The sequence below is a fragment of the Colletotrichum fioriniae genome (assembly GCF_027942845.1).
Source record: "Colletotrichum fioriniae strain IMI 355084 chromosome Unknown scaffold_9, whole genome shotgun sequence".
Taxonomy (NCBI): domain Eukaryota; kingdom Fungi; phylum Ascomycota; class Sordariomycetes; order Glomerellales; family Glomerellaceae; genus Colletotrichum; species Colletotrichum fioriniae.
The window spans coordinates 764013-776833 of NW_027076845.1; the positions used below are offsets into that span (position 1 = coordinate 764013).

Genomic DNA, 12821 nt, shown 5'->3' on the forward strand with positions numbered 1-12821 from the left:
GCAACGCAGTCGCTATGATTGGCTTGCAACGGTCGAAGAATTTCACAACAGGAGAGGGCGTCTTGGAGACTATCGAGAGGCCAAGAAGTAAGGTGATGTGAGGTGTCGTCCGCGGGAAGGGTGGGATCTGCGGAAAGTCGTGTTTGAGGTGTTGGTGGTGCTTGAATGGGGTTGGATTGGGGGGAACTCGGGAGACAGTGCTAGGGAGCCGGCCGGATGAGACTGGAAGCTAGACACGCAGCAGCAGCAGCAGCATGGAGCAGCAAGGCGTTAGACTGTGCGTAACTTGTAAGGTTGGTAGCGTGGGTTTTTCGGGGAGGCGCAGGGCAGCAGTAGCAGCAGCAGCAGTAGCAGCATCAAACAGTGCAGGTTGAAGACACCAAACCTCAATGGACGGGACGGGAAGGGTCGAAAGGGTCTTGTTGGCTTGAATCCGGGCGCCTTGCTTGCGGTACCAAGGTACTTGACTGGCCTATAACGACTGGCCGCAGCTGGCAAGCTTCCTCAGGCAGGTATGGCAGATGTGGCAGGTATCCTCATTTTCCGTACTTTCCTGGGCTATTTTGCTGTGAGACTACGGCTGGGCAATAGGATTGGGTGGACTTGGTTTTGGGACCGCAGCTCCACCAGAAGGGGGCACGTGTGGGCCTGTTGCTATTCTGAATCCTTGGAAGGACGTTTAACTGGCTGGGCCTAGTATTGGCTGCGTCTCTTCCTCCACGTCCTGATCCTCTCTCTGCCTCTCTTCGTACCGGATGCGAGACCCAAAGCTGACAGCGACAGCGAGAAGTTTAAAAAGCTGCGTCGACCTCCAGCCACACACCAACCTACGACGACAGGGCGAAGTTGGTGGATGTCGGCAGGAATGCCCGCTACGCCACTCTCGGTCAGTCAGCCTGCAGCCTGCCTGCATTTTCCCCTCAACGCTAGACACAGTCGCCAATCGAACCTTCAATCGAGACGTAAGGGGCGGACGGACGTCTCGCACGGAATCTCGGGACCCCGTCACATTTAGCCTCCTCTGACACGAGCCAACTTCAGAGTCCGCCTCTGCTCAATGCCCATACGGATAGGCAAGTCATAGGGCACAGAGTATCTGCACCCGTACTGTATGCCCGCTCAGACCCCAGTGGCTCCGACGACCACTTAGCCGACGCCAGGGCCAGCGTGTAAAACGGCCAATACACCAATACACGAGGACGGACGATAACAATGGAGACCACGCAGCAATGCCCGGGCTATTGAGCAAGGTTTGATCAGGGTAGGACTTAAGCATCATCTCCCGTTCGATGACAGAACCTGTTTCCCCTTGGCCAGTTACCTCTTCTGAGTCGTTTCCCCCCGATGATCTGTGATTACCTGTGGAGTACGGATATGCTACGGATACTCTCGCTCATCCCAAGTGAACAGACGAAATTTGACCCAACCACGGCATATTCTTTCACCCCAGTAGCCCCCGGCATTCTCCAAGATGCTGAAGAACCTGATCAAACAAGATCCATTTTCAATTCCAACAGTGGCTGGGGTCCCCGTATGCGTATAGCGAGGAAACAACTCGATAACACAGTGTCCCCCCTATTGTGGCTACCGCGTGTGCTGGGCCAACGGTCCTACTTGTAGAGCCAGTGGTCCAGACAATCCGAACGTCCAATGTCGTCCACTCGTTCTCCAGGGCAGACATTCCAATCCCAGCCCGGCCCGGTGCTGGACCCACCCGAATCTAGACGGACCCACCGGGGGAAACTTCACTCTTCAGCACTGACCAACGACTCGCCGCCCTGCGACGTTGCGTCACTTCCAGCTGCCGCCCTTTTCAGCCACACCTATTATCATATCTTATCTCGGCCTTATCACTTGCGACACCAGCCACTCGTCCCTCTCTGCCTCCCAGTTCCCTCTAGCATCATCAATACGGGCAGCCTTTAGCAATTGCGACTTCAACACTACCGACGACAGATCTACCCACCGAATCCAAACCCATCCCCACAATGGTCTGCACAAAGTGCCAAAAGCTCGGCAAGGGCTCCACGACCCTCGCGACGCCCTCCGTCAAGAAGAAGAGCGAAATCTACCACGGCTCCTCGTCCTCGTCCTCGTCTTCCTCCGCCACCAAGTCCGCTACGCTGGGCACGACTGGCATCGGCAAGAGCAAGCTCCTCTCCAAAGCTGCCAAGAACCCCTATGCCCAGTACTCGAGCGCTTGCTCAAAGTGCAAGACAAAGGTTTCCCAGGGCCACTCACTCTGCCAGTCGTGCGCCTACCGAGCCGATTCGTGCGCCTCGTGCGGGAAGCCGAACAAGAAGGCCAAGGGGGCTGCCCCTTCGATTGCTGGACAAAAGTTTACGTTGAAGTGAAAGGGCGACAGATTATGGACGAAACGTGCCATTGCGTACATCATAACGAACCAATATTGTCGAAACAACCTAAGACGATGCCCTGGCGACGCGCACCTTGCCTGCAACCAGAAGATAGGAGCCCAGTGGTCTGCTGGGGCAAAGAGCCGCAACGACGAGGCATTGCACTGCGGCCTAGACTCTGCGCCATTAAAAAGCTCACTCACATCGCGGTGCGCGGCTCATTGTGCGCCAGGTCTGACGGGATACAATAGGTGGCAGGCCCTCAATACTAGTCTAGTTGAGGGTAGGAATCTGGCACGAATCAAGAAGGCCAAGCACGACAGACAGTCCCACGACATCTGACATCACTGCTTCATCCCAATCACAAGGTAACAACAGTGCGAGATACAGATAGGCATAGCTGCAAAAGAGACCTTGAACGATGAATCACCACAATGACTTTGTTTGGTCAAATTATGAATTCATTCTACATTGGCCGTTCACTAATCGTGCCCGAAACTGTGGTTCATCCCAGTCTGTCATAAATATAAACGTTAACGTCAAATCCAACCTCCTGCGGTCCTTCCTTCAAGAGCCACATTTCTTCTTTTAGCTGTCTTGCTTCAAGAAACAAACTCACAACGACGCTGTTGGCTTCTTGTCGACCTTGCTCTCGATCCACGCCTTGATCTGCTTATTCACCTCCTCGGGCGCCTCCCACAACGCCCAGTGCGTAGCCGTCACCTCGCCCCTCGACAGGTCCTCAAAGTGCTTGTCCATGCCCGCCGCCATGGCCGGCGGCAGCGCCGCGTCCTTTGTCGCCGAGATGAAGAGACTGGGCGGCGTCACCTTGTACGCCTCGCCGCTCTTCTCCGCCGCCTCGGCGAGCGGCAGCTCCTCGTCGTGGTTGATCTTGCGCGTGCGGTACCAGTTGGTGGGGCCGCGCATGCCCGACGTGCTAAAGTTGTCGGCGTAGTACGCAATCTCCTCCTCGGACAGCAGCGGCGTGGGGCCGATCTTGCCGATGTTCTCCCAGATGATGCCCCTCTCCGTGTTGAAGACGAGCTCGCCCGCGGGGCCTTTACCGCCGTAGATGCCCTGCAAAAACTGCCGAATGTCCTCGGGCTTGGTGAGCTTCTCGGGCACCTCTTCGCTGCGCAGCTGGAGCTGGTACTTGAAGTTGGTCAGGCGGCCCGCGGCGATGACGTCGGCGAGGTCGAACCAGGCCGTCGTGGGCGCGTTGTAGGGCGTGCAGACGCTGAAGACGCCCTTGATCAGGGACGGGTGCCACATGGCGAGGCGCCAGACGAGCGCTCCGCCCCAGTCGTGGCCGCCGAGGATGATCTGCTCGCCCGGGATGATGCTGTCGCAGAGCGCCTTGATGTCGTCCGACATGCTCTTGAGGGAAAAGGCCTCGAGCTCGGCCGGGGAGGACGTCTGGCCGTAGCCCAGGGTGTCCGGGACGATGACCTGGTATCCCTGGGCGAGGAACATGGGGACCTGGTAGCGCCAGCCGAGCGAGATGTCGGGGAAGCCGTGGATGAGGACGACGGAGCCCTTGGGGGTGGCATCGCCCTCGGGCTTGCTGAAGAGGTAGGAGTAGGTCTTGCCCCTGACCTCGGCCTGCTTGCGCTCGACGCGCGGGTCGTTGGGGGCGATCTTATCGACGGCCATCGTTGGTGTGTGTATCCGGATATCGGTATGCGAGATTTCCGTCTGGAGTGAGAGCTGTCAGAGGCCGTAGCGAAGAGCGGGAGGAGAGAAGGAGGGGCAGCTAGTGAATGGCGGGGCCCGCGGTAGTCTTATACTCACGTTGGCGCTCGACGTCTGCCAAGAAAGAGACCCTTGCTATTACAGCTCAGGTACTGATTGTAAGCTTTCTCACAATGCTATTGCGGGGGATAATGCAAGACAAGCTGTATATGCGTGTTTGTGTGAGTGTGTATGTGCAGCTTCACCGACACCTATCACACTAGACTTGTTGGAAAGGTAAAACTACTTATACCATTCGAGGTATCGCCGAGTCTCCGAGTTATGGAGACAAGTATTGCACTTTGAAACTCGCCAGATTGCTTAGAAAGCTACAGAAACTGGCCACCTAAGAGAAAACATACGAGCGGTGTACTTTAAGCCTCGGCATGGCTTGTCCCATTTTCGGGCTCTACCTCTATGCAGTACTTCGCACACAGGATATCATCGACCTGTCTGCACCAAGCTCTGGGTCCAGCGTATGGGTCGCATGGTGAGGGGCACGGCTTGAGTTGACAGGGGATCTAACGTGCGGCGAGCGGCGGCATTGGCGAACGGCGTGGCCGGGAATCCACCCGCGCGGGGCATCGCCTTTGCTGTCCATCGGAGTCCCTTGATGGAATCGTCCTAGCGGGCCCCGTCCGTGCTGTTGCGATGCCTCGGTCCAGGGACAACTTGAGACAAGGGGACTCGCCATTGTCGGACGGTACTCGAAACGGGGGTTGATCAGTATTATCTTCTCCAACAAATCGCATAGTTCAGAGTTGGAGATCGTATTCTCTTCACCCGAAAGCGTAAGCTGCTAGTCCAGACGGAGGACTACGATTCTTCAACGGCGAGGAACAGCAGCTGTTCTGGATTAAGAGGTCCCACCAAGCTAAAGCAGGAGAACGTCACCGGTCTTATGCTTGAGTCAGAGAGCATGGCTCGACGAAGTAAACCTTTCAGTCGGCGAACAGCGAACAAAGTTGGTCTAAATCCCGGTTCTGGACCCAAGCTTCTTTTTTTTTTTTTTTCAAATATCACCATGGGCACCTTTCCCAAGTAAACGCCGCTTTAAATTCCAATTGGTATCATAAAAACCCCAACTCCGCCTTCAAACTCGCGCGCGAAGCCAGAGAAAATAACATGCCTCCCATATCGCCGAATGTTATAACAATCACACAAACTACCGCGGTATTGGCGTCTTCTACAATGAAACGCCGGGGTAGAAAAGATGGGAAACCACCGCTTGCTTTTGTCAGGCATTAGTAGATAACCATATCTTCGTCGTTTTCCACGACATCACCAGGTTCGTCGTGTGTCTCCCGCTCATGTCTGTCTCTGTCGGGAGACGCAACTATGTGCTCGGTAGCTGCGGGAGGATCAGCAGAAACCGCTGGCGGAGCCTCTGCTGGTTGTTCTTCTGTGACCATTGTCATAGGCTCCTCCTGGACCATGGTCGGCGGCCTGGCGCGGCCGTGACGTCTCTCGTGTTCTTCTTTCCGATCTTTGAACGCTTCGAGTTCTCTCGCGATGGCGTTCTTGGCGTCTTGCACCTGGTCGTCAATCTCGTCCTCTTGTTCTTTGGTAAGCTTCCACGGCCGATAGTACTGCAACACGTCAGCTGATGGCTTCCCCCCCCCCTTGCGCAACGTGCAATACGCACAATTGACGGTCCTGCCTTCGTCCGGAGAGATTGTGCCTTTGCGAGCATGTTGGCATGGCGGGTTTTCATCTGCGGTAAAGGAAAGCTTATAAGCACTTGGACGAGGCTCTCAAGGGGAAGAGAGGGGCAAGCACGTACGACTTTCTCGTCAAACCAGATCTGCTCCTTCCACCGCGCCTCGGTGATCCGCGCGAGCTTCTCCGTCCGTCTCTTCTCGTCTTCTGCCCTCTGTTTCTGCGCCTTCTCCTGCTGTCGCTGCTCAATCTCCCTCCTCTTCTTGTGCTGCGAGCTGGAGTTGGTCTGGCTGAGGGTGCTTAGGAGACCCCCGAACAACCGCTTACCCCGCTTCTTCTCTTCATCCCTTGATAAAGGCGCTCGTCGGGCGGTACTGGCTCGGGGATCTTCGTCGCGCGGCCTCGAGTCCTGTGCCGAATCTTGTGCGGGTGGGTCGCCGTGGTCGCCGTGGTCACCATCATCGAATTTTGCTCTTTTTGACGATTCTTCCGCTCCATCAAGGGACTCTATAGACGCTTTACGCTTTTGTGTAACCTCCATTTCAGAGCCCGCGGGTTCGGGGTTGATGGTGTCGGCAGGTGCCCTGAAATCTGTAAGCTTCTCTTGCTCGGTCCGAAGGGAGCCGTTTTTGCTGTACTCCGTAACAGTGGCCATGATGTTGTCGCTTCCCACAGCCGCAGTCGCTGTCTTCTCGGCAACAATGTCAAAGAAGGCAGAATGCGAAGGAATGCGGTGTGTACGAAAGGAAGTGAATCCGCCTCGGTCTCATGGTAGGTATCCCAGAGCTTGACAGCTCCAACCCGAGCTCCAAGGCTGAGGTTTGTCAGCGGGGTCTAGCCACTCGGAGGGACGAACCCACAGACTACCCCACTTCGGCCGGATCAGACAAGGGTCCGCACCAATGACTGACAGAGAACCGAGAGGAAGAAGTGGCGAGGCTGACAGGCGCGAACGTCTTTTCTCCAAAGGTTCCTGGTAAAGAGAGGGTACGATAACTATCACCTCCCGCGACCCGCAAGACAGCTTCAACCAAACCTTATACATACCGGAGGCGCTTCTCTCACAGATTGCCCTTCATGTCGCGCCATCACCCGTGAGCCATTCCCCAGTCATTCTCCTCAAAATTAAATTCACAAGCTAACAATTCCCGCCAGCGATCTCGTAATGTGCCGCAAGCAAGCCGGCATCGCCATCGGCCGCCTCTGCGACAAGTGCGACGGCAAGTGCCCCGTCTGCGACTCCTACGTCCGCCCCACGACCCTCGTCCGCATCTGCGACGAGTGCTCGTTCGGAAACTACCAAAACAAGTGCGTCGTCTGCGGCGGCGAGGGCATCTCGGACGCCTTTTACTGCTTCGAGTGCACGCGCCTCGAAAAGGACCGCGACGGGTGCCCCAAGATTATAAACCTCGGCAGCTCCAGGACCGATCTGTTCTACCAGAAGAAAACCAATCGGACGGCGACGTACTAGCCCCTGCGTCGCCCGGGATATGGGCAAATTTGATATGTTGTTTTGGTTACGAGGAGACGGGAAGACTACAACGTTTCCGTGGAACAGGTATCGCATTGCCTGCGGCGTTTGGTGTGTTTTGATTCACAGATATGGGACAAGGGTTTTGCGGCATAATTGGGAACAAGCCAGACATGATGATCTCTTTCTAAAGCGGCATGAAACGGTTTCACCAAACAAAAGAAATGCTTCATTTTGCATAAATATCAAAAAGAATGGCCAAAAAATTAGGCCAATGTTCATCCAAGTTCGTATAGTACAGTGAGGTCAAAGCTAGCCAAGTACCCGCGTCGTAATCATATGTAGCTAACCTTGACTCCCATTCCCGCGGTCGCCTTGACCTTATTCCAACCATTACCAAGCACTCGCTGTATCCGTTCGCGGACGTTCTTCTGCCCAAACATGACGACCAAACCCAAAATAAAGGCCACGAGCCGCATCAGCAGCATCGGGTTCGTCTTAAATGATGCTCCCAGCTGGTCAATCACCTCGCGCATCCGGGAGATGACCATTGACGCCCTCGTTCCAAAGGTCGGCGGAGCTGATGATTTCCCTTTGGCCCTAGAGACGGGCATCTTCGAATTAGAGTTGGACCCTGATGTGTTGGAAACGGCCCTGGCGTGACGTCCCTTGCTTGACCCCGCCTTGCTCGAGCCTGCTTTACTCGGTGTCTTTTCGATGCCGTAGTCCCCTTCGGCGCCTTCTCTTCGTGCCCTCTCTTCCTCTAACCTCCGTCGTTCCCTCTCTTCATTTTCGGCTCTCAACTTCTTCGCCTCCTCAATATCACGCCGAAGCTGCTCTTCCTGCTCGCGTCGCTCTTCCGTCTCTCGCCTCTCGGCTTCCTGCTGTTCCTCCTGCAGGCTTTGCAGAGCTTGCAAAAACGCCTCGCGGCGCTCGTCATCTAATACCGAGCTAACGCTGATAAATTCTCGGGCATAATCCCATTCGTTATTGCGGATAAGTACGTGGAGCGTGTACAGCTCAAGAATCTTGACCCTCGCATTCAGATCCCTCGGTGTATCCGCTCCACTGGTGGCCTTAGCCGGAGACCTATGCCGGTTCAGCCGTGGTGACGGCGACGGCGAGTCGGAAAATCTCTTGGAGAAGTCCAGATTTGGTGATGTGGCGGCTGCGAGATAGCTCTCGAGCTTCCTTTGGTTCAATTCTTGTGTCCGGGCGTGGGCTAGTAAAAGTGTGGCGCTACGTTGTTGTTAGTGTATGTTTGCGACAGGAAGGGAAAAAAATAACGACAGAGAAGGCATCTTACAGATTAATGACAACGTCCGAATCGACGTCGCTCTCGACGCCGTGGTATCCGTTGCGTACGACCTCCTCCCAGACGTCTCCTTCTCTGACTTTGGTGCACAGCGCTCTCCACTCCTGGCTCCCAAACGCATCCTTTCCTTCGTCCGGCTCCAGTTCGACGATGGCGTTGAGCGTCGTCAGGTACAAGCTCCAGACCTTGATCCTCGTGGATCGTGATGCTCTGGCGACGGGCGCTGGTTCTTCTGCGCCGTTTTCCGACTGTCCCGAGGGCGGGGTGATCAATGGCAAGATGGTTGATAGTGCCTCGGGTAGACGGCGGGTGAGGAAGAGAGTTGAGGCCTGGCGGTAGGTCTTTGAGATTTGCGAGGTATGGCGCGCTGAGGTCGATGAGGATAGAGACGAGATAGAGCTCGCGAGCATATGCGGTGGGAATGTAGCGGTGGTCTCGGAAGAAGCGACCGTGGGACTCAAGGTCGCCGTGTAGGAGCCATTGAGGGACGACATGTTGGCGGGCATTTAGGAGCGGGAGGCAACAGCAACATGCAACGGGGTCAATTTGTCGGCATTGAAGAGCCCCAGGCAGAGGGAAATGAGGGAAAAAAGAACGGGGACTATTGTTATGTATCCGACGTGCGGAGAATGGCGGCCATCATACGCGTTCCTGCTCAAATGCCACCTGCGGGTTGTGAAAAGAGCCGCGACATGTGGATGTGGTTAGATTCGGATTCCTGGGCGTTGTGGTGGTGGTGTGTGGTGTGTGGTAGTGGTGGTGCTGAGGTAGCTGGGGGTTGCTGGAGAATGGAATTGGAGTCTGCTGACAGACAAACATGCCGATTACCGCAGCACCTGCACAGCTGCCCGGGACAGGCACGTACCGGCACTGTTACACTTTTCGGCCATGGCCCAAGTTTAGCCTCGGTTTGTTTCTTAGTGGGTTCCCCCCCAGCTTCTGCGTTGCTGCGTTGTATGCTGCCGCTGGGGGAGAGGGGGCTAGCCAGCTGACCGCCAGAGCAGGAGGGAGCGAGCGATAAGCGAGTACCGGTGACGTTGTTGCTGGACAGCTCACATGTCAAGTACCTCTTTAGCCTCCACGAGCGTGGCCTTCTCCCGGCGTCCGGCCTTCTTGAACTTTTCATTGGATGGAATTTCCTGATCGGGGAGGACGCTGTGCCTGGGTCGGAGAAACAGGGGTTGCCCTCGACGACCGGCCGAGCTTTCATCTCACCTCCCGGAGATCACCAACCATTTAGAGACGATCGTCTCATGCTCGCTGCGGCCTGTCATTTCAAATCTTCGTGTTGTATACAACCCGCCAAGTCGGGACTCCCTTCTCGATCACTGCTTTGCTTAGCTGCGTCTATTATGATATCCTATTAATTACCCCTCTCAATTGTCAATCGCAAGTTTGCGCGAACGCGTTCAGGGTTTAGACTTTTCTGGCCCCCCTGTGCTTCCCCAGATTGTTCCGAGGCATCTCGCGGGAGGCAGAACCACCCGGCTCCCGAGGAGAATGTCATCGCCATTTAGCCCCTGACGCTTACATCGGTGTATTTCCTATTATAGTCATCAAGTGACCGTCCACCTCTCATGGCTGGCACCAAAGTGTCTTTATGGTGCGCAGCACACGTGGAATTGTCTTCGTCGCGGGGTTCTAGAACCGGATCATCTTGCGTGCTAGGAATCGCCGAGCAGCTTCAACATGCAAGGCGTATAAGCTGATGGAAAAGGGTGACCTTGGGACAAAATGTGAAACGATCTGCTGAGTGCCGACGTGCTCTTATTGTGCTTTCAATCGAGTATGGATAGGTTCATCTATCGAAACATAGTTTTGCGGGGCGTCTCCAGAAATCCACCAAGGGTCATCCGTCCTCAACGACATTGCAAAATTCATTGTCCTACTCACAAACGCGTCTCCCTGTTCATGAGGCCTCTGCCACCACCAACAGCCAAGGCGCGATTTCGCGTTGGCGCGTACCGCAGACTCTTCAATCCAAGGGCAATCACGCTCCGTCGCCAGCTCGACTCATTAGTCCCTTCCTATGTGAACTGTCTTGCGGGGTGCGATCCTGACCCGGTTGCGAATGCTGTCGAATATCTTCATCCGCCAACTGAGTAGACCCACGTGCTCTTCCTGGATGTTGTGATCTACCCGTGTGCCAATGTGGAAGTCTTGCGGGTAACCCAGGAATCGTGGATCGTACCCAACCGCTGATAGCCATTCTCTGTCGTACAATCTCTTCATCTTGCTCTCGTATGAGGCGCCTCGGCCCCCGAGCCTGGCCGATTCCTCACGGGCGAGTTTGTGGGCAATTCGCAGAAAAACAACTGCCGTCATGTGGCCTAGTCTCATTAGTCGAATCACTTACGGTTCTGCTTGTTCTACCAACTCACTATCGAAGCCAGCCTGATGGGCTGTTCCACGACGTCCATAACCATAAGCTGCATCCCAATGGATGCTTGGCTGCGTTCTATTGTCATCGAACCTGTTATATAGATCCATCAATGGGTCTTCGCCCTCGATCGTGTCGTCCTTGATGGCCAACAACTTCGTGTCTATGATGGATGGGAATAGGTTATGTAGCTTTGCCCGAAACTCATCCAAAGTATCAGGGAGGTTGTCGATGAAGGTGTTGTAAAGGAACAAAAGGTCCATGAATTGGTTGTGTCCAATGATGATTGGCTCGGATCTTCGACCAAAAGCCTCCAGCTCCTTGAGGGCATCTGCTACTTCGTTTTTGAGTGTTTCGGTTGACAGTTCCTCGAGATCTTGACATAAATTGTCCCAACCAGTCGTCTCATACCAGCTAGATGTCCCAGCCGTGGTATTCCGGGTACCGGTGTCGTCCTCTTCGCCCTCGTCATCGGCCGCTCCCCACGAATTGCTTGAAGATTCGCTGCTGTGGAGAGCCGAGTGAGCTCCTTGAGTATCGGTGGTCTGTGAGCGGACGTTATGGAGAGGGGAAGAGTCAGTCCCGGGCTGGCCGCTGCCAAGATCTGGGTAGCAACGCTCGCAGTGAACATCGTACACCCAGGGCGTCCGCTGTTCATCTCCAACTCGACGTCTGGATGAGCCTCGCTTCTTCATACAAGGGCACTTGTCTCTAGTGGCCACGTTTGTTTGGAATGCGACTTCGACGTTCTGTCCTGAGCACGTACTAGAGCAGCCTGTGCCAGGATCGTGATCTGCGCAGCATAAGTGACAGTAGCGATCACCAACTTCTCCCTCTGAATATCCTTCCGAGTGTTCTGGTGACGCGGGATGAAGGTAATCATGAACCTCGTGACAAAAGGCTTGTGCTTCGCCAGGCCATCCAGACATGGCTTCGACAATGAGGTCGGGGTTAATCAGGTCGGCAAATTTGCCGCCGACAAGGGCTTCGATAATCAGTCGAATGCCTTATACCAGTCAGTCGCCGGTGAAACATCACACGTTAAGGGGAGCCCACCTGTGTACTTGCTCAACGATGCGTTGAGATCGTTCTCTAGGGACTCGCGCCTCTTCGCAATTTCAGCTATCACTGTTCTCATCATCGTCATCCGCGCTGGTGTAAACGAACCTCGGCTTCTTGTCCATCGTCCCGCTGAGAGATGATCACGGTCGTGCCGTGATTCCAAAGATGGCAACCCATTCGTGGCACAAGCTCTCGGGCCTTTCTGCGAACGATCTGTTCGTAGACGCTCATACGTTTCTTGCTTTCGGAGTTGGGTAAGAGTAATTTGATCTCTGCAGTTCGCTATCCAATCTTGAGATTAGTATGTACGATAGAAGGGGACGAGAACTTGAGAGGAAGTGTCTTTTTCGGGCACACAAGAAAGGAATAAGTGCTACTTACCATCCATGGATCGGTGTAAAGCCAATTTACAATCGTATTATGGACGTAAATGGAAAACGTAGTCAGGCCTTCGTCATGCTCGTTGTATCCATGATCTCTGGCTTCCCAAGGCTCTTGTCGGCGCTCCATCTGTTGAGTTGCCATGTGTGCCTCTTCGCGGCTGAGGTACGGAACGCAGTCTTCATAGGTCTTTTCCAGCCGGATGCCTTCCGATCGAAGAAACTTGAGTGTGTTGTATGATACAGAAAGGCTCCTGTCCAAGCCTTTGACGAATGTCTCATCAGCCCGTGTTTCAGTATGGAGGTAGGGGCTGACAGTGAAGCTGTAGGTCTCGGTCTTGTATGTGCCATCTGCGGATCTGTCAGAATACGATGCCGGTTTCTGTGTGGACGGTGGAAATACAAACCCGACGATTTTTCAACACAGGTGATCCCCAGTTCGAAGACGTTGAATTTGGATGCAATG

General features: G+C 54.7%; 6 protein-coding genes across 6 annotated transcripts; 2 read left to right on the forward strand and 4 right to left on the reverse strand.

Moving 5' to 3' along the window:
- Positions 1–1988: 1988 nt before the first annotated feature.
- N0V96_007671 (uncharacterized protein) lies at positions 1989–2354 on the forward strand (the record flags this gene model as incomplete). Its single annotated transcript, XM_053194556.1, has 1 exon — positions 1989–2354. One exon carries the CDS (start codon positions 1989–1991, stop codon positions 2352–2354), a length of 366 nt encoding a protein of 121 aa, XP_053048052.1.
- A 618-nt stretch (positions 2355–2972) lies between these two features.
- On the reverse strand, positions 2973–4010 carry N0V96_007672 (uncharacterized protein; the record flags this gene model as incomplete). Its single annotated transcript, XM_053194557.1, has 1 exon — positions 2973–4010. The coding sequence occupies one exon, from the start codon at positions 4008–4010 to the stop codon at positions 2973–2975; it is 1038 nt and encodes a 345-aa protein (XP_053048053.1).
- A 1322-nt stretch (positions 4011–5332) lies between these two features.
- Positions 5333–6402, reverse strand: N0V96_007673 (uncharacterized protein; the record flags this gene model as incomplete). Its single annotated transcript, XM_065758097.1, has 3 exons — positions 5333–5677; positions 5734–5802; positions 5872–6402. 3 exons carry the CDS (start codon positions 6400–6402, stop codon positions 5333–5335), a joined length of 945 nt encoding a protein of 314 aa, XP_065613239.1.
- Positions 6403–6824: 422 nt separating this feature from the next.
- On the forward strand, positions 6825–7218 carry ini1 (Pre-mRNA-splicing factor ini1; the record flags this gene model as incomplete). Its single annotated transcript, XM_053194559.1, has 2 exons — positions 6825–6841; positions 6903–7218. The coding sequence occupies 2 exons, from the start codon at positions 6825–6827 to the stop codon at positions 7216–7218; spliced, it is 333 nt and encodes a 110-aa protein (XP_053048055.1).
- A 335-nt stretch (positions 7219–7553) lies between these two features.
- N0V96_007675 (uncharacterized protein) lies at positions 7554–9039 on the reverse strand (the record flags this gene model as incomplete). Its single annotated transcript, XM_053194560.2, has 2 exons — positions 7554–8457; positions 8525–9039. 2 exons carry the CDS (start codon positions 9037–9039, stop codon positions 7554–7556), a joined length of 1419 nt encoding a protein of 472 aa, XP_053048056.2.
- Positions 9040–10885: 1846 nt separating this feature from the next.
- On the reverse strand, positions 10886–12097 carry N0V96_007676 (uncharacterized protein; the record flags this gene model as incomplete). The annotated part of the gene is made up of 2 exons (XM_065758098.1): positions 10886–11919; positions 12043–12097. The coding sequence occupies 2 exons, from the start codon at positions 12095–12097 to the stop codon at positions 10886–10888; spliced, it is 1089 nt and encodes a 362-aa protein (XP_065613240.1).
- Positions 12098–12821: the final 724 nt, after the last annotated feature.